Here is a 24,020-nt window from a genome sequence, read left to right as displayed (position 1 = left end):
TGGAGTCGTGTGACCACCATCACAATCACAGTATAGAACATTTCCATCACTTTCTGACAAAGATTTCTCCCCTCCCTTTGCAGATGTTCCCCACCGTGACCTCTGGCATCAGGAAACACTGATCTGCTTTCTTGGCATTAGCGGTTTACTGTTTCTGGAATTTCATATAAATGAAATCATAGAATATGCAGTCTTTCATTTGGCATAAACTACTGACTAGGATCCCACTGCATGGATACATCTCCGTTTATTCATCTATTACCCAGTTACTGAACATGGGGGTTGTTTCTAGTTTTTGACTGTTATAAATAATGCTGCTGTGAGTACCTGCCTACAAGTCTTTGTGTGGGCATGTGTTTTCATTTCTCCGGGGTAAATGCCTACGAGGGGGATTCTGTAACTGGGGTAGCAACTGCCAAACATTTTCCAAAGTAGCTCCACCATTTCCATTCCCGCCAGTGATATGTGACTCTCCCAGCTACCCCACATCCTCGCCAGCACTTCATGTCTGAGTCCGCTCTGTTTTAACAGAAATACCATACACTGATAGCTTAAAGATCAGACATTTATTTCTCATGTTTCAGAGGCTTGGAAGTTCGAGATCAGGGGCCAGCATGGTTGGGTTCTGGTGAGACACCTCTTCTTGGCTTGCCGATGGCTGCCTGCTTGCTGTGTCCTTACGTGGCTGAGTGCGAGCCTTGGTCTCTCTTCTTGAAAGGACAACAATCCCATCATGGGGCTCTACCCATGTGACCTCATCTAAACTTAATTATCTCTGAAGGCCCCACCTCTAAATACCATCACACTGTTAGGACTTCAGCAGATATATTTGAGGGGACACGTTCGGTAGCTTACACTCGGTATTGTTATTTTTGTTGTTTTGCTTTAGTCATTCTAATAGATGCATATGAACTGACCCTGTTGTAGTTTCCGTTGGCATTCCCATGATGTCTGGTGATATTGAACATCTTTTCACATGTTTCTTTGCCCTCTATATATCTTCTACTGGGATTTGCCCAATTTTTACATTAAACTTGTAATTTTGAGATAATTAGAGGTTCTTCCTAGAGAGATAATACAGAGAGATCCCATGTACACTTTATCCAGTTTCCCTGGTGATAACGTCTTCAAAATTATAGTCTAATATCACAACGAGGATATTGACATTGACACAATCAAAAGGCAGAACAAGGAGCACATGCTGAGTTTCAAACATTTATGAAATTACAAATATGTCAACAACCCCCCACCTCAACACCCTCCCCCCCAGGCTCTGCTGTGATTGGACCGGCAACCGATGGCTCCCCTTCCCTCCTACCCTGTGTTCCTAGTGAGGGTTGTGCTGCTGCCCCCCCCCCCCAGCAGCCCTGATCCAGCAGGACTGAGGAAACTCCGTGCCCCAAACCCAACCTGCTGGCAATGGCCGAGACCCTGGAGAATGGCCTTGTACCTCCCAGTCCATCTTGAGGAAGCGTACTGATGCCACCAGAGCTCCAACAAAGCAGTGGCATCAAAGGTTAGATGGCCCTGTGCTGGAAGAACTTTGGCAGTTTCAATGCTTTGGACAACCTTGGTGAGTGAGCAAACACCTTCTCAAAAGAGGGATCCAGAGGCAGGATCAACACGACTCTCCCTCCCAATGCAGAGATTTTCTCTAGGGCTGTGGGCGCCTCTCCACATTCTCACTGGGCCACCCCTTCACCTGGCCACCTTTTGGTCCCCGTGCTATGGTGACCAACAGTCCCTGTTTCCCAGGGACTGAAGGCATTCCTGAGATGAGATGGTCCCCCTACCTGCTGCCCCTTTCACTTTCTGCCTCCAGACCTTTCCTGTGTATCCTTGTCCACCTGTCTCCACCTGCTTTTCCCTGTCCTTTCTCTTGTCTCCTGACTTCTCCCTCCCAGAAAATCTAACACTGGGAAGTTTTTTCTCATCTACCTGAAACTGCCGAGGGTAAAGAAATAGCAATTTGAAGACCTCAAACAGCATTGTGTTTATATTTAAACTAAGGCAGGACAAGCAGTTTTTAAAAAATAATACAAAAAGAAGGGAATTAGGCAGAAGAAGAAAGCTTGTTTCTCCCAAGTCTTCGAGTGATTAGAGTGCAAAGGGCTTTTTACATTTTCTGGGTGTGCGTGTGCGCGCAGGCGCACGCCCGCCCTCCCGCGGGAGAAACGCTGTCTTGTGGCCTGAGGCGGATTTCTTCCCTGCGTCCTGCTTATCATCATAGTCAGCCTTCCGCCAGCTCTCTGTGAACTCTATCATGATGGAGCACAGGCTTTTTTTGAGGGGTGTCGGGGAGTTACTGCCTCCCTTGCCGAGGCTATGAGTCCCTTGGGGACAAGGACTATTACTTTCCCATTTTGGCATCTTCAAAGATACACTGCTGGCTGCATAGTTCGTTTGCAAGACTGATTTCATCCCAAAGACTCAAGATGTTTTACGACCGTCAGCTCGGTTAGCCGAATGAAAACACGTTGGCTGAGTGGTGCTTTCCACTGGCGAATCTGTTTCTGCCCATTCCTAATGGTGGCCCCAAATCACAATCAGTTTGTGGAAGAGATTCCGAGGAGCTTTTGCGTTGAGATTTTTCCTTCAACTTCTTTGAAAAGTTGCTATCCTGTTTGAGCACAGTGTTAGTTTTTGGAACGAAAGACGAAGGCAGCTCAGGTTCCCGATTTCCTCTTCAGGGTGCAAGTTCCAGAGGACAGTGGTAGGTCAGTGTCAGGCCTGTTAGTGAAACCCTTTGGGGCCAGAACCTCTGCATTTATTTCCGCAGACTAGGTCAAGTGAAGGGCGGGCACGCAGGGCAACAAGAAACAGGGCAACTCATGGAAACACAGCGGAAGCTGAGATGTAGCTGGGCCGTCGGAGGTTGGTTCTGATTCACGGATAATTCGTACCCGCCTCCTAGCCCCTCTCTAGGTTTGCTTCTCTTTCTGTTACTTGCTGGCTTTCTCACCCTTTATTCTTTTGTGTATCCCTTAGCGTCTACGCCTCATATCCTTGTATTTTCAGTCAAATCGTGTCTTCCCCCCAACAGAACATGTTGGAGCCCTAACCCTCAGTACCTCAGAATGTGGCCCTACATTCTTAGGGGGCTTTACAGACCTAATGAGGCCATTAGGGTGGGCCTTCGTCCAGGATGACTGGTGTCCTTATGAAAAGGGGAAATTGGGACACAGAGATACAGAGACACAGACATGTTCCATGTGAAGATGAAGACAGAGGTCAGCCTGATGCTTCTACAAACCACAGAACACAGGCAAACCCCCAGCAGCTGGAGGAGGAGATGGAACGGGTTCTCCCTCCCAACCCTCAGAAGGAACCAACCCTGCAGACACCTTGCTTCTGGACATCCAGCCTCCAGAACCGAGAGACAGTAAATGTGGTTCTAAGCCACACGGTGGGGGGTACTGCATTATGGCGCCTAGCAAACTGATACACCGTCCTTGCTCGAACATGCCTCCTTGTAACTTGAGTTTATTCACAATGTTCAGTTGTTGGCCTCTCACGACCTCGCCTGCATAATTAGTTTTCAGAGTCAGTTTGGATTCACTCCCTATTGGTCAATTTCTGTTCCAGAGAGTAGGAATTTCCTGGGCCCAGTGTGTCCCTGTTTGACTGTGGCTTTTTGGATAGGCTGCTTCGTAGGCTAGCAGCCAGCCTGTGAGTCGTCTGCCCTGGAGTCCTGTCATCCTTCTTGTCCCTCCTTGTCCTTTGGGTGAGTCACCTGTTGCCAAAGCAGTGGCTGTCACAGTTTCCCACAGCCGTTGACTCCCTGGGGACTGGGGGTAGACTGGGCATGGCATGCATCATGATGGACAGATCTAAAGGAATGTCCAATACTGCATGTGGAGAGTGAGAAAGCCACCTCAGTCTAGGAAGGGGCTCTAGGAGCCAAGGAGTCCAGTCTCCCCCCGCCTTGAAATAGGAATTTTACTAATAACCCAGACAGACATAGGGTCATCCACCCTTCACTTGAAAACTTTCAGCCAATAGCATCTTTCCAGAATGATATAGCTCTAGTATTAAAAAAAAAATTCTTCTTTACAGTGAGCTGAAATTAGCCTCCTTGTGATTTCTATGCATTGGTCCTAGTTCTACCCTTATGCAGCCCGAAGGGAAGCAAATCCCCTGTCTACACTTCAGCATCCCCTAGTGTTAGTGCCTTCCACCATTTCTTAGGACATGGTTTCTTGGTGCTTTGCTGTCCTTGTCACTCACCCTCACACATGCCACAAATTGCCTTTTAAGTGCAGTGCTGATGACTGAACACTGTTCCAGACGGGTCTGACCATTACTCAAGAAACCTGGGCCAGGGAGGGAAGTGAGACAGAGTATGGGCTTTGGGGTCTAACGGATGCACTCTTGAATGCTGGCTCTGCCGTCTACCAGCTGTGAAATTCTGAACAGTACCTTTTCCCTACCACAACCCTTTCTGAGAGAAGGAAGGAAACTTTTGTCTCTGTTTCCTTATTGTCTTCATATGTTTGGGCTGCTGTGACAAAATACCACAGACAGGGTGGCTTATAAAGGGCAGGCATTTATTTCTCAGAGTTCAGGAAGCTGGCAGTCCCAGATCAGGCTGCCATCATGGCAGGTGACGGCCCTCTCCTGCTGTGGAGGTGGTGTCTTCTTGCTGCATCCTCTTGGTGGAAGAGGCCAGGAATCTCTCTGGAGCCTCTTAGAGAGTCACTGATCCTGGGCAGGTGGGCTCCACCCTCATGACCAGAGCACCTCCCAAAGTCCCCACCTCCTAATAGTATCATCTGTGGGAGATAGAATTTCAGCACATGCATTTGGGTGGCGCACATGCAAACCAAAGCACGTATCCATAAAGTACGGAAATGATATTTTCTTCAAAGCATTGTTGGGAGGATCAAGTGGAGCTTTTTTTTTTTTCTTTTATTTATTTATTTTGATGTAAAATTCGATGACTCATTACTTGCGTATAACACCCAGTGCACCATGCAATACGTGCCCTCCTTAATACCCATCACCAGCCTATCCCATTCCCCTACCCCCCTCCCCTCTGAAGCCCTCTGCTTCTCAGAGTCCATAGTCTCTCATGCTTCATTCCCCTTCTGATGACCCCCCCTTTCTTTATCCCTTTCTTCTCCTACTGATCTTCCTAGTTCTTATGTTCCATAGATGAGAGAAACCATATGATAATTGTCTTTCTTTGCTTGACTTATTTCACTTAGCATTATCTCCTCCAGTGCCGTCCATGTTGCAGCAAATGTTGAGAAATCGTTCTTTTTGATAGCTGAGTAATATTCCATTGTATATATGGACCACATCTTCTTAATCCAGTCATTCCACACAACATCTGTTCAACAGATGTATATAATGAATCTCGGCTCCTTCCACAATTTAGCTATTGTGGACAGAGCTGCTATGAACATTGGGGTGCATATGGCCCTTCTCTTCACTACGTCTGTATCTTTGGGGTAAATACCTAGTAGTGCAATGGCTGGGTCATAGGGTAGCTCAATTTTTAACTTTTTAAGGGACCTCCACACTGTTTTCCAGAGTGGCTGTACCAACTTGCATTCCCACCAACAATGTAGGAGGGACCCCCTTTCTCCACATCCTCTCCAACAATTGTTGTTTCTTGCCTTGTCTATTTTTGCCATTCTAACTGGCGTAAGGTGGTATCTTAGTGTGGTTTTGATTTGCATTTCCCTGATGGCTAATGATTTTGAACATTTTTTCATGTGTCTGTTAGCCATTTGTATGTCTTCATTGGAAAAGTGTCTGTTCATATCTTCTGCCCATTTTATGATTTATTTGTTTCTCGTGTATTGAGTTTGAGAAGTTCTTTGTAGATCTTAGATACCAGTCTTTTATCTGTAGTATCATTTGCAAATATATTCTCCCATTCTGTGGGCTGCCTCTTAGTTTTTTTGACTGTTTCCTTGGCTGTGCAGAAGCTTTTTATCTTGATGAAGTCCCACAAATTCATGTTATCTTTTGTTTCTCTTGCCTTTGGAGATGTGTCATAAAAAAAGTTCCTGTGGCCGATGTCGTAGAGGTTGCTGCCTATGTTCTCCTCTAGGATTTTGATGGATTCCTGTCTCACATCGAGGTCTTTCATCCATTTAGAGTTTATCTTTGTGTATGGTGTGAGAGAGTGGTCAAGTTTCATTCTTTTGCATGTAGCTGTCCAATTTTCCCAGCACCATTTATTGAAGAGACTGTCTTTTTTCCACTGGATGTTTTTTCCTGCTTTATCAAATATTAGTTGCCCAAAGAGCTGAGGGTCCATTTCTGGGTTCTCTATTCTGTTCTATTGGTCTATGTGTCTGTTTTTGTGCCAGTACCATGCTGTCTTTGTGATCACAGCTTTGTAGTACAGCTCGAAATCCGGCATTGTGATGCCCCCAGCTTTGTTTTTCCTTTTCAACAATTCCTTGGCGATTCGGGGCCTTTTCTGGTTCCACACAAATTTAAGGGCTGTTTGTTCCAGTTCTTTGAAAAATGTCCTCGGTATTTTGATCGGGATAGCATTGAAAGTGTAGATTGCTCTGGGTAGCATGGACATTTTAACTATGTTAATTCTTCCGATCCATGAGCATGGAATATTTTTCCATCTTTTGTGTCTTCTTCAATGTCAAGAATGATTTGTAGAGCTTTGTCGTGTGGGACAGTGCTTCTCAAACTTGAAAGTCCCCAGGGAACTTTTACAATGCAGATTTGATTCGTAAGTCTGGATCTGAAACTCTGCATTTCTCACAGGCTCCTGGGTGGTGCCCAAGTTGTGGGGCAGGGACCACATTTGAATAGCAAGGATGTGGGACACTTGGCACAGTGCCCGGCCCTCAACAGAGTTCACTGAAGGTTGATTCTGTCTTCCTCTGTCCCTTTCATGACCCTTCTTGCCCTATTCCGTACTAGGATTAACTTTTAATGTTCATCCTGTCCCTATTGTAATAAAGTGACAAAGCACTTGTCCAACTAAGAGGAGCCTTAGAAAGTTTCCTTTCAAATCCTTAACCAGAGAAATAGCGGTCTCGGCAGAGAAGGGTATATTCTTAGAAGGGGAGAGATGTGTTCAAGTTGTAAACCAAACACTAAGCCACCATCATGTAGGAACAATAGAACTTGTGTGGCTGTTCCATCCCCGAAGTTCTGAAGAGGCCAGCCCTGTCCTCTGTGAGTCCCAGGCAACAGCCCATGTGCGCCAGCTGGTTCCAGCACACGGAAGGCGTCATGTCATTAGGGGGACGACAGCTGGGCAGCACGGATTTATGAAGTCACTAAAGCCTTGTCATCGAGGGGCCGTAGGAGGCTGAAGCAGCTGATCCTTCCAGAAACAATGATGGGTGCTGTTGCCGTGACATGGAAAAATCAAGTCTGATTAGGCTGAGATTTTGTGAGTCTGAATAGAAAACGCTAATAAATTTTGACAGGATTTATGTAGTGATTCTATTCTATTCCACTTTATTCTCCCACTGTTTATAATGAATGTGGTGCTGTTTTCTCCGGTTTTTCATTCAAACAAGCTAAAAAACAAAAGGCTTGCAGATACATTTGAATACAGATTTAGCCTTCACAAATACCGACATAAATTACCAAAAAAGGGGGGGGATTCTTTTTTTTTTTAATTTCTCTAAAGGCTTTTTTTTTTTCCCCCACTAAATTTTCCCTTAAGGGTTGAAATGAGTAAATTGAGCGTTTTCTCTAAAGTGGTCATTGAATTACAGAGAGCAGGAGCTTGCAGAGCCCAGCATTTTTTATTGTTGTTTTTTCTTAATCTGAGCTTTGGCTGGTAGTTGTCTAAAAGCCTCCAAAATACAGTTGTTAAAATTACGTGTCTGGAACACCTTAAATGAAAAATGGCCTGGTATCGTTACTTTTATTTGCCATGATACAGTTTAGCTTTTAAGCTGATTTTGTTAGCAGCTAAATTAGCTACAGTTCAATTATTCAGTCATTAGAGCATCTAATGGGAACTTCTGTATGTTTTTAAACCAAAATTCCTGATCCGCAGAACTTGAAAATTTTTTAAATAAACAAACATGGTAAAATTTTCATCACCCTCTGGGTTTATAGGTAAAAATTTAATAGCAGAAAGAAAATATTTTAAATATTTATGGTTCCATAATAACATATACATAAAAAGTATACATGTATATATACATATACATATACATAAAAAGTATATTTTTTAAGATTTATGTATTTTAGAGAAAGAGCAGGGGGATGGGCAGAGGGAGAGGGAGAGAGAGAATCTCAAGCAGACTCTGCACTGAACAGGGAGCCCATCGCAGGGCTCGATCCCATGACCCTGAGATCATGACCTGAGCCGAAATCAAGAGTCAGACACTTAACTGACTGAGCCACCCAGGCGCCCCCACGAAAGTTTCTTGAGGGCTGCCGTGAAACTCAGCAGTAGTGTCTCAGGAGAACGAGATTGGGGATCAGGAAGAAAAGTGTTTTACCTTTCACTTTATACATTTTTTTTAACTTTCAGTAATGCATCCCTTTAATAATATTTTTTAGTAATTAAAATAGTTAAGGTATACCACCAGAAGAAATGTCATAGAATTACCCTATGATCCAACAAGCCCACTTTTATATAAATATGCAAAAAAATTGAAACCAGGGACTTTGATACTTGCACATAGCAGTTTTATTCACCGTAGCCAATCAACAGATGAGTGGAGAAACAAAATGTGGTGGATGCATGCTTGTTGAGCGTATCGGTAGTGGGGCGTGCTCCCGTGTGAGGGGACTGTGGCTTGTTGAGTGTATCAGTAGTGGGGAGTGCTCCCGTGTGAGGGGACTGTGGCTTGTTGAGTGTATCAGTAGTGGGGAGTGCTCCCGTGTGAGGGGACTATGGCTTGTTGAGCATATCGGTAGTGGGGAGTGCTCCCGTGTGAGGGGACTGTGGCTTGTTGAGTGTATCAGTAGTGGGGAGTGCTCCCGTGTGAGGGGACTGTGGCTTGTTGAGCGTATGGGTAGTGGGGAGTGCTCCCGTGTGAGGGGACTATGGCTTGTTGAGCGTATCGGTAGTGGGGAGTGCTCCCGTGTGAGGGGACTATGGCTTGTTGAGCGTATCGGTAGTGGGGAGTGCTCCCGTGTGAGGGGACTGTGGCTTGTTGAGCGTATCGGTAGTGGGGAGTGCTCCCGTGTGAGGGGACTGTGGCTTGTTGAGCGTATCGGTAGTGGGGAGTGCTCCCGTGTGAGGGGACTGTGGCTTGTTGAGCGTATCGGTAGTGGGGAGTGCTCCCGTGTGAGGGGACTGTGGCTTGTTGAGCGTATCGGTAGTGGGGAGTGCTCCCGTGTGAGGGGACTGTGGCTTGTTGAGCGTATCGGTAGTGGGGAGTGCTCCCGTGTGAGGGTACTATGGCTTGTTGAGCGTATTGGTAGTGGGGAGTGCTCCCGTGTGAGCAGACTGTGGCTTGTTGAGCGTATTGGTAGTGGGGAGTGCTCCCGTGTGAGGGGACTGTGGCTTGTTGAGCGTATGGGTAGTGGGGAGTGCTCCCATGTGAGCGGACTGGGCTTGTTTAAGCATTCACCTGCTGCAGGACATCCCCCCAGATAAAGATGCTATGGACATTTGTGTGCTTGTTTTTGTGTGAACGTAAGCCTTTCTTTTTCTGGGACAAGTGCCCAAGAGTGCAGTTTTGGGTCCTATAGTAATTGTATATTTAGTTTTAGAATACATGCCAGACTCTACAGTTTTCCAGAATGGTACCATTTTCATCCCACCAGAAACGTGTGAGTGAGCCACATCCTTTTCGCCATTTGTTGTGGTCAGTATGTTTTTTATTGTTTCCATTCTGATAGGTGTGGAGTACCAGCTCACTGCGGTTCTCACTGGCATGTCCCCGACTGCTAATGATGTGGAGCCTCTTCTCATGTGTTTGTTTGCTGTCCGTGGGTCCTCTTTACTGAAATGTCTCTTCGTTTCTTTTTTCCAGTTTCTGAATGGATTGCTTGGGTGTTTGCTGTCATTGTTGAACTCTGCTATTCCCCACTACTCTCCTCCTTCTTCTATTTCTTATTCTTTTAGTAAACCTTTGTTAGCGTGTACCATCTAGCAGGCAGGTGGAATACAGAGATCAGAGACAAAGACTTTGCCCGAAAGGAACTGACAGTTTTGAGGAGGGACAAGTAAGCAGGGTTCTACGTAGGAGAAGCACCTACTTCCCATCCAGAGAATCAGTGAAGCCTTGCTTCCTGGGGGAGGCAGCGTCTGATCAGGCATGGAATGGAGGCGTGAATATATTTATTATACTTTACATAATTACAGTTGACCCTTGGACCTCATGGGTCGTACTGCACCAGTCCACTCATACATGGATTGTTTTGATAAATAGAGTACAGTACTATAGGTGTATTTTCCTTATGCTTTTCTTAATAATTTTCTCTAGCTCACTGTATTGTAAGAATACAGTATATAATACATATAGCATACAAGTTATGTTAATTGACTGTTTATGTTATCAGAAGGCTTCTAGTCAGTAGTAAGCTATTGGTAGTTAAGTTTTTGGAGAGTAAAAAATTATATGTGGATTTTTGACTGCACAGGGGTTGGTGTCCCTAACCCCTGTGTTGTCCGAGAGTCAACTGTATACTGCCGTTGCATTTGAGACATTGATATAGTAAGAAGTATATAGAGCCTTCTAAAAGCCCCTCCGGGTGTCTTTCTAAGTAATTCATTATGGGAACTTGTCATTAATTCAAGGTTAGTAAACACTGAAAACAAAATATCATTCTGGGTTCTTGAAGATTCTGAGATAAGACAGCATCCCAGACCCCAAAGATGTATGATCTAATGGGAACTAAGATTCATAACCAGCAGACAATTGATTACAGAAGCACAAATATAGTAACACAATGGAGTGAGGAATTGTCACTAGGAAGTTGGGAAGAGTTCTTAGAGGAAGCAGGGTTTGAGCTGGCATTTGAAAAAGGAGTAAAACTTGAACAGGTAGATATAAAAGGGACAAAATTTGTTCTTCGCTCCTAGGTCCCTGCATGTTATAGGTTGCCAGATCCCCATCTTGCTCTTACCCACAGATCTGCTTCTGAGGAAAGGTCCTGGACCTAATGTCAGACTCCATGTGTTGCTAATGGCTCCGGCTGAAGAGATTGCTAGTGGAAGTCATGTCTAGTTTCAGGATGTGATCCACAATCTAATTTTAGGAGGTCCTTCATCTTACAGATAGATGGACTGAGACCTGCAGTGGATCAAATTCAGCCCAGCCTTACTGCTCCTGCTGGCCAGGCCAGTGGATGTGTTTTGTTCGAAAGTCCCCAGGCCAAGCCAGGGAAATGGTGTGGATTTCCTGCTATGTCTCTGCTAAAAATAAAAAATTGATTGGTGAAAATAAAGTGTTACACAGTGGATGGGGAGTACTTCTTATTTTTAAAGCATTGCTGTTTATCTCCTATGTAATTTTTAAAAATCTCCCTTAAAGAATATAATTTGTACATATACTCTGAGGTATATGTACAAATTTACCAAGTAAGTAACTTACAAAGTATCAAGAAAAGACAAAACAAACCAACTCTAAAGCTTCTGTTTAACATGCTGGAATGTATTAATGAGGTGGGGAGAAAGTCAAGTTTCTTCTCTCAATAAGAGAAAAAGAAAGGCAATTACAAACTGTAACATAAGCAAAAATATTTTTTTTAAAGATTTTATTTATTTATTCAACAGAGATAGAGACAGCCAGCGAGAGAGGGAACACAAGCAGGGGGAGTGGGAGAGGAAGAAGCAGGCTCATAGCGGAGGAGCCTGATGTGTGGCTCGATCCCATATCGCCGGGATCACACCCTGAGCCGAAGGCAGACGCTTAACCACTGTGCCACCCAGGCGCCCCATAAGCAAAAATATTTTATAAGAAAGTCGTGGCCTGAATATGTACCAAACTAAAACATACCATGGTTTTGAGAAATCTATTAGTGTAAGAAAGGATATTCCAACTGCCACATTCTTCTTAAAGGACACAGGAGTCAAAATACTGGATCTGGGGGCTCCTGGGTGTCTCAGCTGTTAAGCGTCTGCCTTCGTCTCAGGTCGTGATCCCAGGGTCCTGGGATCGAGCCCCGCATTGGGCTCCCTGCTCGGCGGGAAGCCTGCTTCTCCCTCTCACACTCCCCCTGCTTGTGTTCCCTCTCTTGCTGTCTCTCTCTGTCAAATAAACAAATAAAATCTTAAAAAAAAAAAAAATACTGGGTCTGTAGAGAAAGAAGTTGTGGCTCTTTGCAGTGAATGACATTTACATAATCACCATATTGTAATTGCTGTTGGTTGTCAGCTTTTAGAATCCACATCAAATAGGAACCTCCTGGGAGGCTCAGTCAGTTAAGCATCTGCCTTTGGCTCAGGTCCTGATCACAGGGTCCTGGGATCGAGTCCTGCATATGGCTTCTTGCTCAGAAGGGAGCCTGCTTCTCCCTCTGCCTGCTGCCCCCCCGCTTGTGTGCGCTCTCTTCCTCTCTCTCTGTGTCAAATAAATAAATAAATAAAACCTTTAAAAAAATAGGAAGACAAGTATGTTTACAGAACAAGAATGGAAATGTAAAATGTACAAACAAAGTAGAGAGAAGGTGAGTGTTGGAAATGGGGAGAAGAGGAAGAAAGCATGGCGGGCGTAGCATCCATGTCTTCTCTGTTGGGAAGTCCAGGTGCTGCGCAACACTGGCGAATGAGGAAGCTGAGGTTTTTAAGTTTACTACTTAAGTTACAAATCCGGTAACTAATGCCAGAATTAAAGAGTATAATATAGCTATTTGACAGGGTTCAGGAGCACCTGGGTGGCTGAGTCAGTTATGCCACCGACTCTTGGGTTCAACTCAGGTCTTGATCTCAGTGTCTTGAGATCAAGCCCTGCATCAGGCTCCACGCTCAGTGGGGAGTCTGCTTGAGATCCTCTCCCTCTCCCTCCACCCCTCCCTCCCCACACACATTCTCTCTCTCTCAAATAAATAAATAAATCTTTTTAAAAAGAGGCAAGGGTTCCAAATATGCCTCTCTCAACTATGCCGTTTTGGCATATTGATGGTTATGACCTGAAGGCAATTGGAAAACAGCAGATGCAGGAAGGCCTCTCTGATCTCCTCCTTTCTACCTAAAATCAGGTCTTTAAATTTCCCATGAGAAAGGTGCCCTCCCTGCACCACGAAGAGAAGAACGTTCTTTATCACCAGAGACTGGGAGTCAATGCTGAAATGGACCTATACAAACAAACCTACTAAAATAACCCTTATCTTCCACTGGTTTCCCTCCTATATTTCTTAGTCACTTTCCCACAATTTACTGTCCCCTAGCGCACGCCCCTTTGTCTTGTCACATCTCTGTAATTTATCGTTCTTTGTGTAAAAAGTATATAAGCTTTTGGGCCTAACAGCTTCTGTGGGTCTTTGTTTTCCTTTTAAGGACTCCCATGTACATGTAAAAACAGTAAATAAAATTTGTGTGCTTTCCTCCTGCTAGTTTGTCATGTCAGTTAATTCTTAGGCCAGCTACAGAGTCTAAGAAGGCAGAAGGAAGTTTTTCCTCCCCTACACTATCAAAAAACTGTAAAAAGTGGAGAAGCGGAAGGAAGACATAAGTTAAATCATAATTTCTCAGGATTGACAGTTCGTTGAGAATATATAAAGAAATAGCAGTGTAAGTACATTGTGAGTTAGGATGATAATTCCCAGAACTAAATTCAGCAGTGGCTCTAAGTGATAAGCTCTTGGAAATAGTATTATAAGTGAGCAGGGATTAGGCAGAGATATAATTTAAATTGTCATATAAGCAATTGCATTGGTGAAAAGAAATGGGAAAAAAATTGCACTGACCAGCAATAACATCTGTTCAAAGGAGCAACATGACAGTCAGACACGCAGGGGATTCTAATTAATTAGTTTTGAAATTTAAGCAAAGAAATCCTTCAGCGATAGGAAAGTACTCAGTGTGATTACCGATATTTCGTTACCTAAAATTTAAAAGGTAGCCTGTAAGGGTTTTAATTTTCCTACATTTGCCCCTTATGCAGGAAAAAGAACTAGTTCAACTCTGACATCGGTATGTGAACGCCACTTTTGTTAAGAGAGGTCCTGGCTGTTTTTTGAGGCCAGACAAGATGAACTGCTGTGAGGTACTTCTCCAAGGCGTAAAATCTCTGGAATGATCCAGAATTTAGCCTATTTAAGTTCTTTCCCTGTGCAAAATTTTCAATGTATTTTTTTCCTGTAGGAACACACCTCTGATTTTTATAATGCCAATCATTGAAAAACAACATTTATTAGCTAAACATCCCCTTTGGACATATCTGTTTGCAAGGTCTTGGGGGGAGGGGGGAGACTCCAGGCTCACAGCCCACGGTCGTGGAGGTGCGGCGTGCGGAAGGCGCGGACCAGGATGTGGGCTCCTGGGGACGCCGCTGGCTTCTGCGGTGCCCTCCTGTGGCTGTGATGCTAAATTAGAGCCTGTTTTCATTTTCTTCTCTCCAGGAAGGCCCTTTCGTCTACTTGTCTTTTGTAGGAAACGTTGCAGATTCCGAAGGCCTGATTGCTTCATTGTGTAAGTATTTCAAAATGTTTGCATTTGGAATGTTTGAGGAGACTAATTGAAGTGTGGCTGTCAATAGATGAGTACGTGTGGCACAAGTTGTAGGATTTCATTTCTGTGACATGTCCAGAATAGGTGAATCTCTAGAGACAGGTGATAGATTAGTGGCTGCCGGGGACTAGAGGGGGTGACAGAGGGGGATGGAGAGTGAGTGACTGGTGACGGGTTTGGGTTTCTTTTGGGGAGTTGATGAAATGTTCTAAATTTTCATTGTGATGATTCGAATCCGTGAATATACTAAAACCCACTGAATTGTACACTTTAAATGGGTGAATTGTGTGACACATGAATTATATCTCAATAGAGCTGTATATTAAAAAATACGTTAATAGTACAGATTGAAGAGTTTCCAGTATTTAAACTGGGTGTTTTTCCATAGTATTAATATCAACCTTCACTTTATCATATATCTATATGATATATATGACATACGTTTGTGTGTGTGTGTGTACACACATATGTGTGTATACATATTATATATATATATATATGACATACATTTGTGTGTGTGTGTACACACATACGTATGTATACATACATGTAGTCTTGTAGATAATTTCCAAAACTCCTCCTGCTCTGCAGAGATACTAACTAGTTTGGTCTACTTGCTTCATGCTGCTGTAAATCCATCAACATTCCATCAGTTAGTATCGACTTCCTCCCAGGTACTGTGTCAAATTTGACAAATAAATGAGCCGGGCAACAACAGGATCCTTTGCCACTATTGCAGAATTGCCTTATGCAAGGTAACTTCTTTCAGATTTTGCGTCTGAAATTCTGCATAATTTATCTCATTTCTTCCATAACTCTGAAATCCGGTCCCCCAGCCAGGACCTGTGTTGGGACTGCTGTTCATCACTAACGTTAGGAAACTTCTAAAGAATCAAGGCAGCTACCATTAGTTCTTTTCAAAGCAAAACATGTGTCATCTTTGATGCCTGTCACGTCCTAGCCAGCGGTAGCGCAGGGAGCCTGAGCCCCCACCTCGGGAGTGAAATGTTGCTATGCACATTCGTGTGTGTAATGTGATGAGTGGCCCAGGTTGAACTGTGCCTAAGAGCTGCTGGGGAAGCCCAGGGGCTGGAGGACCCGGCCTAAGTCATTGTCCTCCACCCCGGCTGCCTGGCCTGGCATCAGAGAAAGTGAACAATCCAGCTTTGGCCTAGTCCCATGAAATGCAGATGTGTAACACGATCTTTATTAGTCATCTTCCGTTTACAGTTTTTGCCTTAAAAAGTAAAAACTCATTTACTGGTGTTGTCCTTTATTCTTGAGAAAATGAAAATCCAGTAGCTAATATAAAGTAGTACTTCCCAGACTTTAAAGTGTGCCAGATTGCCCTGGACTCTTGTTAAAATACAGATTCTGATTCAGAGGGACTGCGGTAAAGCCTCCCAGATGTTGATCTGCGGACTGTTGTTTGATTCAGCAGCATGTAGGGCTGGGCTATAAACTTCATGTGGACCTTGTTAAAGAAGAATTATTCATGACACTTGTTAAAGATGATAAAGAAGAATTTATTCGGGAGGTACCCCTGCAGTGGAGTCTTGCAGTAGGAAAGCGAGATCAGGCTCAACTCCAGATACAACAAGGACAGGTGGAACTTTATGGCCAAGAAGCAGGTGGGCTCAGTGGATGGAAAATTACTAAGAAGAAACGTCAAGAATGGGGACTCTCAATAGACCGACTCAACAGGATTCTTGCTGCAGGCAGGCCAGGATGATAGGCTATGATATAGAGGGTGGGGGATAAGGAATTTGATCAGGTATCGAGAGTAATCAGATATCTACACCCTCATGTTCATGGTAGCGATATTCACAATAGCCAATGCGTGGAAACAACCCAAGCGTCCATTGATGGATGAATGGATAAAGAAGTTTGGGGGGGTGTGTGTGCGTGTGTGTGTACACACGCACGGGCACAATGGAATACAATTTAACCATAAAAATCAAGACATTCTGGCATTGTGACAACATGGTTGGACCTTGAGGGCATTATGCTAAGTGAAACAAGCCAGACAGAGAAAGACAAATACTGTATGACCTCACTTCTATGTAGAATCTTACTAAAAAAAAAAAAAAAAAAAAAACACACACCTCAAACTCATAAAAAAAAAGATCAGATTTGTGGTTACCAGAGGTGGGGGGTGGAGAATGAGGGAACCGGGTGAAGGTGATGAAGCACAAACTTGCAGTTACAAGATGGGTAAGTCCTGAGGATATAACTAACGTACAACGTGATGGCTCTAGTCACCACAGCTGTGAGTTATCGAAGGGTGGACCCAAAGAGTTCTCATCGTAAGGAAGAGCGCACCGCTTTTCCTTAGTTTTTGGATCTGTATGAAGAAATGTCTGTTCACGGAGCTCATTGTAGACCTTTCAGGATATAGGCAAGCTGCGCCATTGTGCTGCACACGTTAAATACATACCGTGCTAGATGTCAGTTACATCTCAATAAAACTGGAGGGAAAAAGGGAGCAGATACCGAGAATGGAGGACTTCCGCTATACTGACCCAGTAGGATTCTTGCTGGAACCGGACCAAGAGGGCCAAGGACAGAGCCCTAGGTGGAGGTCAAGGAGAGGGCTCGGAGGAGCCTGACTCAAGCTTGATCAAGAAGACAGTCTCTGTCACCCCTCACCCTCTCCTAGTCTGTGCTCTGGGGGTGAAGGGCCCAGCCGTGGCCCAGGGACTGGGATCCTACTCCAGCCCTCAGTGAATCTTTCCCTCTAAACTTCTGCCCGAGCCTGGCATCAGTCACAAAATAAATGGTACCGATCACATCATTAGACTTATGAATGCTCTGTTTGCCCTTTTGCTGTGTAGGTGTTTAACCAGCAAAGAAGTGGCCGGAGTCGAGCAGCAGAGGAGATGCCAGAGGCTTGATGCACTGGGACCGCCTTCCTCTGGCATTCACCTCCGCCCCGTGCACGCGCGCGCGCGCGCACACACACACACACACACACACATACAGACACAGAGTCTCCTTCAGCTCTGCTGAGTTAAATGTGATTTCAGACGTACCGTGTTCTCTCCACTCCAGGCCTGTGCACTGGGCATACACCCTCTCCTTCACCCAGTTCAGGGGTCACCTCTTGCGGTGTAGGACCTGAAATTAAGATCCAGTATTTTGTGTTGACAGCTGATAAAATCCAGAGGGCCTCACACGGCCTAACCACAAGTTCCCTCCCCATTCTGCTTCCTTGTATGAGCCAAACAACCCTCCTTGTCCCAAGGACCAAGCACGGTGCCCGCGGATCCCTGTGGAGCAGGCTTCAGTTCCCTGCCAGCCCTCCGGATTATTGCAAGAAGCCGTTCCCATCCTGCTGCAGGAACCAGGGCCCTCCCCAGCCTCATTCCTACAGAGCCTGCCTCCTGCGGCCCCTCCCAGTTCGCCCTGGTTCTGAGTGAAGCCCCCGCATGGCCCTGAGGGGCTCAGTGTCCTCTTTCCCCAGGCTGTGAGTGTATGTGACCAGTAAATTGCCATCAAACTCATCTGTCCAGTGCCACCTGTTGGATGTGGCCACCCCCACAACCCGAGGGCAGGGCTCCCTCCCTCACCAACAGCAGGAAGGTGGAAGTGATCACACCTCACCTCCCTCATCTGGCCTAAGTGTCGCTTTCTCCATGTCCCCCGTTCAGTTGCTGTCACTTACTGTGCAGTTTGACCTCAGAACAGGAGCCCCTAGGAGGCTGCCTGTGTCTCCCGTCCTAGTTAATGCATTCCCCAGGACCAGCACAGAGCCTTCCCTGGGTTCCAGAAGCTTTGCTCAATTAAGGAATGAATGAATGGGGTTATTTTTGAATGTCCAAACACCCACTGATCTCTTAGTTCCTAAAGCACTGACATTTTATGTTAGTGATAATGCCTTAGATTTTGGGTGCGCTAGAGAGAATCTTTCAGGATAGTATATATATATATATATTTTAAGATTTTATTTATTCATTTGAGAGAGAGATAGCATGAGAGGGGTGAGGGGCAGAGGGAGAAGCAGGCTCCCCGCTGAGCAGTGAACCCCATGCGGGACTCCATCCCAGGACCCTGGGATCATGACCTGAGCCAAAGGCAGATGCTTAACCAACTGAGCCACCCAGGAGTCCCTGTATATATGCTTAGATTTAGAGGGAAAACTTACTTTCACTATTATTTTGTTTTCCATTTAGTTCCTGGCTGGCAGGCGGCTCAGGACAGACAGGGCAGCTCTGCCTGGCCGGTTGGTAGCGTCTTTCAGAGCCTCTGCTTAGCATGTGTCTGTGTGTTATCTCATTAAATGGCTAATCCTGTTTATTGGCCTTTCTTTCTGCCAGGACAGCCTTTCATTAGAACTCTTTGTCCCTGGCCCCGAGGGATCCTAACTTGGGCCATTAATAGAGACTAGAGCTTTGTCCGCTGCTCCGACCAATCAGATAATGTAGCTAATATTTGTTCATTCATGCCTTTTCTAAGTAATGTGAGAACAGTATTGAAAGTGAGAGAAGAGAGAAGAAGGGAGGGAGTGAGGAATGTAAGAAGGGAGGAAAGAAGGAAGGAAAAAAGGAGGGAGGAAAGACAGAAGAAGGGATAGAGGAAGGAAGGATGGAAGAAGAGAAGGAAGGAAGGGAGGGAGAGAGGAAGGTGGGAGGATTCTCCCAGTGCATGACTCTCAGTCCAGCTCTAAAATGACTTTCTCACTTCATTCTTTCCAGAAGAAACCATCCTGATAATGGGGTCTGGAAAGATTTCTTAGGGCACGCCCACTCCCTGGTGAATGCAGTGAGGCTTCTGTGGTGGCTGTTGCTACTGACTCCTGTCTGGACTGAAACGCGCCCCGTGTCCACCCCGGATCCCTTCTGCGGTCCAGGCTGCGTCATTACATTCCCCCCACCTCCCCACCGGCTCCTCAGCGCTCAATTTCTCTTCAATTATTAATAAGCATGTTTTTTTAATAAACGTTTCCTTAATAAAAATTTTCCCACATCTAGGGGAGCCTGGGTGGCTCAGCCGTTAAACGTCTGCCTTCGGCTCAGGTCATAGTCTCAGGGTCCTGGGATCGAGCCCTGCATCGGGCTCCCTGCTCCGTGGGAAGCCTGCTTCTCCCTCTCATACTCCCATTGCTTGTGTTCTCTCTCTCACTGTCTCTCTCTGTCAAATAAATGGATAAAATCTTTTAAAAAAAAATTCCCACGTCTAGATTATATCTACAGACTTTATGTAGCAATTTTGAAGTAAGGAATGGTAATGCATTTACCAAGATAATTACTAAGGATCGTCTTTGCAAAATCTGACCGTGTTGAATTAATTTAGAATTCTGCTTATAGTGAGAAGAGCGGGGGTGAAGAGGATGCTTGTGTGGAAGCACTTTGGGAACGAAATCTTTTTACAAATGTCACATAATGTTGTTATTATTACTCAAGTCACGTGGCAAATGTGTTTTACCTTCTGTCCTTCTCCTGTCTTCCACGAAGGCATTGTGAAGAAAGGAAGGGGTGGCAGTTCTTTTTATCTCCTCCTTAGGGGAAAAAAAGGTCATTTCCGCTGACTGTCATAAAAATGGTTGCCACGTGAGTAACGAAATGTGTTTCACTTTTAGGGAAAGAATATGGCAAAGCTGATGCAAGATGGCTTTATTTTGACCCAACCATTGTGTCTTTGGAAATTCTGACTGTTGTCCTGGATGGGTCTCTGGCATTAGTCCTCATTTATGCCATAGTCAAAGAGAAATATTATCGGTAAGTGCCCTTCTCCTGGCCTGCTGAAGAGAGGACACACATGAGCTATCCAACGCCCATGTGGCATTTGGAGTAGATGATGACCACATTTATTTGTTAGACGAAAAGTAGAATAGAAATGAACATTGTTCCATGTTAGGTAAGAATCGTGGTGCCACCAGGATAATTTCAGATCATTCAAAATAAAAACTATGAGAAATATGCTTGTAGGGACCACCTAGTCATTGACATAGGCAAGAAAGTGTGAACATCATTGGATGATTTTTCACCAATATTTTGGAGAATAAAAGGGTCATATTTCCCATCCTTCTTCCCCCCAAATCACTCTAGAAAACTCCTATTCCACTTTACACCAAGTAAATTCTCTTACATAATTTGAAGTTCGACATGGAAGATAAATCTTTCCAGAAGCAGGCTGTGGAGGATGTGAGGAAGGCAGAAGAGAGGGGAGAGAAAGGAGGGCAATGGAAGATTAACTGCTTGTCCTCAGGTTGGACTCTGAGTCTTTGAACTCTCTGCCCTCCCTCCTGCCCTTGCCCTCCCTCTCCTTCTTTCAGAGACGGTGACCTGGGGCAAATAGAATCCTATCCTCAGGATGATTCCCAAAAACAATGTCAAGTAGGCACAATTGCATTCCATTTTCTAGCATCTTGAATCGAAGGAGTCATTTTTAAAGCTTCAGTCACAAAATTTCAGGTTTGAATGAAACCTCCAAGGTCATTTAGTCCACCTTTCCCCAACCCAATTTTACTTAGGTAGTTAGCAGAAAAAAATTGAATTTTTTGTTGGTATCTTGATATAACTTTGGCTCCATGACCTTGGTTGTAGACTCACTACCTGCACCCATTTGTTAATTACTTCAACCATGTATAGTATCTGCCTTGCTGAGGACTTCCAGATCCATGTGTCTCATTTACCGCCCACGTATTCTTGGAGGAAGGGACTGTTCTTACTGTCCCCTTTCCCAGCAGGTAAAATTGTGGCTTGTAGCAAGATTTGCATCTCTGTCTCTCTTTGCTGGGTTGGGTGAGACCTCAGTAAATCTTCCTAAGACTAGAACAGGATACCTGAGAGACCTTATTTAACTCTGAGAATAATCTAGGAAGGGCAGAATTGCTTCTCCAGAGGACGCATGGGTCTTCCACTAATCAGAGTGACTTGCGCATCAAAGGAGCACTGTGCAAAAGCTGAGGTCCGCCTTCGGAGAGGTCTTCTGCTGTGGAAGACTGTGTTGATGCTGTCGTTTGAGAAAAGATGTCAGGATTCAGGGTGCCAAGCTGCGCCGAGCTGGCAGTTTCACCCCTTGTTTCTTTCTCTCTCGCAGGCATTTCATACAGATTACCTTGTGCGTGTGTGAATTGTATGGCGGGTGGATGACCTTCTTCCCAGACTGGCTTATGGGAAGCCCCAACCTCAACACCGACAGTTGGCTCTACTTTGGGGTCTATCTGGTATTTTTCAATAGTGTGTGGGTTCTGATCCCGGGACTGTTACTGTGGCAGTCGTGGGTAGAACTCAAGAAAATGTTTTACAAAGGAACCAGTTCAGGGAAGAAGTTCCAGTGAATTTTCAAAATCACAAACACTGGTATCTTGCTTTATAAGCCAGAATGGGTCAAATCTTTTTGTTTGGTCAAAATGTAAGGCATTCCTGTGTACACTTTCCTTTTCTATGGTTGTTCCTAAACAGCCTATTTCAAATTGGTTGTATGGTGGCAAGTTTTTGTTAATGTTTTTTTTCCCCCAATTAAATGACAATATGGGGAACAGAGAATAAATTTTTACTTGTAATAATAACACGTTTAATTATATGTTTTTATGGCTAGTGTTAATTGTTCCACATTAATAAAGCCAATTATAAAAAACGGTAGAGCCTATTAATTTTTTATTCCAAGAACATATCGTCACCTCAACTTTTAATCCTCTCACTTGTCTTTTGGTTACCAAAGTGAAACCAGAATGAAATGAATGCTTCTATTTTGCATTTGTACTGTGTCAGATTTGTGAAGCCAACAAAAATGCTAGTAGGAGAATGCTGTGAGTGGATTCTGAGAATCCTAAGCCCTCACGGGTGAGGACGGGGATGTCACATGACAGGTGATCGATTGATATCTGTCCTGTTTCAAAGAGGAAGATTGAGGTACCTTACAGAGCACAATATGACGAAAAGTAAATCGGGAAATAGGAACCCTGGGAAAAAAGAGTGAGAAATAATAAGATGACTGTCAAGTTAGTGCGTGCCATGATGTCGTGTGGAATGGGTAGAAGTGAAGCTGTGAAGTCGCGTGCAATGGGTAGAAGTGAAACCGTGAAGTCGCGTGGAATGGGTAGAAGTGAAGCCATGATGTCGCGTGCAATGGGTAGAAGTGAAACCGTGAAGTCGCGTGGAATGGGTAGAAGTGAAGCCATGATGTCGCGTGCAATGGGTAGAAGTGAAACCGTGAAGTCGCGTGGAATGGGTAGAAGTGAAGCCATGATGTCGCGTGCAATGGGTAGAAGTGAAACCGTGAAGTCGCGTGGAATGGGTAGAAGTGAAGCCATAATGTCGCGTGCAATGGGTAGAAGTGAAACCGTGAAGTCGCGTGGAATGGGTAGAAGTGAAGCCATGATGTTGCGTGCAATGGGTAGAAGTGAAACCGTGAAGTCGCGTGGAATGGGTAGAAGTGAAGCCATGATGTCGCGTGCAATGGGTAGAAGTGAAACCGTGAAGTCGCGTGGAATGGGTAGAAGTGAAGCCATGATGTCACGTGGAATGGGTAGAAGTGAAGCACCGATTTGGCACTACCGTCCAATACCAGGAGGGAAGCATGACCACCACTGCATTTCATGAAACACTAACTTGGGGAGGCGACTGCATCAGTTCCGTCCGAGGTGGGGAGCAGGCACTTACATAAACTTGTTCCGTATGTGCCTTTCTTACTATACTCTAAGCTCACAGACGTATCCTCTGCCTAGAAAAGTGTCTGGCACACACACCAGGCATGTGGTAAGTTGTGGTGGATCTTGTAGCTCAGATAGCTCCGTCTGCATTGTCCCCTCCTTCCAGTTGTCTTCTTGTCCTGCAGAGGCTGTAGGCTGTGGTCCTGGATGCAAAATTGGTTTCACCTTTCAGAAATACTTCTGAGAGATCTGGAGGGTAAAAGCATGGAAATTGTTTCAATTCTTCCTCCTTTTTTTTCTTTTATCTTTGTTTTATTTTATTACTAATTATTATTATTATTAATCATTGCTCTTTTGTGGTGACTCATGAAGAGCTTTGGATTTGGGTTCTACTTCCTAGGTTCTGAGCAGTAGTTGGAGTCAGGGCACAAGAATAAATTGTTTGTGGGCTGAGTAGCTCAGGGGTGGTCTCTCTGGTACCGTCGCCCTTGGGGGAGGGTTCATTCTGTGGGCATCGGGGAGTCATTCCTAGAAGCTTAGCCAAGTACCTGCTTTTGCAGCCTCCCAGTGAATTTTTTAAGTACCTAATTCCCTGGGCTAAATCCTCCTCAAATCTTCCAGAGTGATTTCTGTTCTCTGCACTGTATCTTGACAATGATGTTTGTTGAATATTGTATAAGTACGACCAGACGAGTTTGAGGAATAGTATATTATCCTGTTAAAGGCTTTAGAAGTCCTGCAATGAAGAAACTTGATTAACTTGTTTAACCCCACTTTTCCCCAACATACTTACCAGACCACTTTAACAACGAGATGGTATTTCATGGAACACCAGTTAGGGAAATGCTGAGC

At 44.7% G+C, this 24,020-nt stretch overlaps 1 protein-coding gene across 1 annotated transcript in view; it reads left to right on the top strand.

The window, feature by feature from the left end:
* The window catches only part of EBPL (EBP like), a 31,800-nt gene extending 9,640 nt beyond the window's left edge, over positions 1–22,160 (top strand). Inside the window, exons 2-4 of the mRNA XM_045796857.2 lie at positions 14,464–14,533; positions 20,151–20,289; positions 21,614–22,160. Of these exons, the coding sequence (XP_045652813.2) occupies positions 14,464–14,533; positions 20,151–20,289; positions 21,614–21,854 (450 nt within the window). The 3' untranslated portion in view covers positions 21,855–22,160. The remainder of the gene's footprint in view (positions 1–14,463; positions 14,534–20,150; positions 20,290–21,613) is intronic.
* Positions 22,161–24,020: the final 1,860 nt, after the last annotated feature.

The sequence above is a fragment of the Ursus americanus genome, chromosome 10 (genome assembly GCF_024610735.1).
Source record: "Ursus americanus isolate L20-20 chromosome 10, mUrsAme1.1.p, whole genome shotgun sequence".
Classification (NCBI taxonomy): domain Eukaryota; kingdom Metazoa; phylum Chordata; class Mammalia; order Carnivora; family Ursidae; genus Ursus; species Ursus americanus.
Note: the sequence above shows the minus strand (reverse complement) of the source record. Positions and strands in the feature narration are given on the sequence as shown.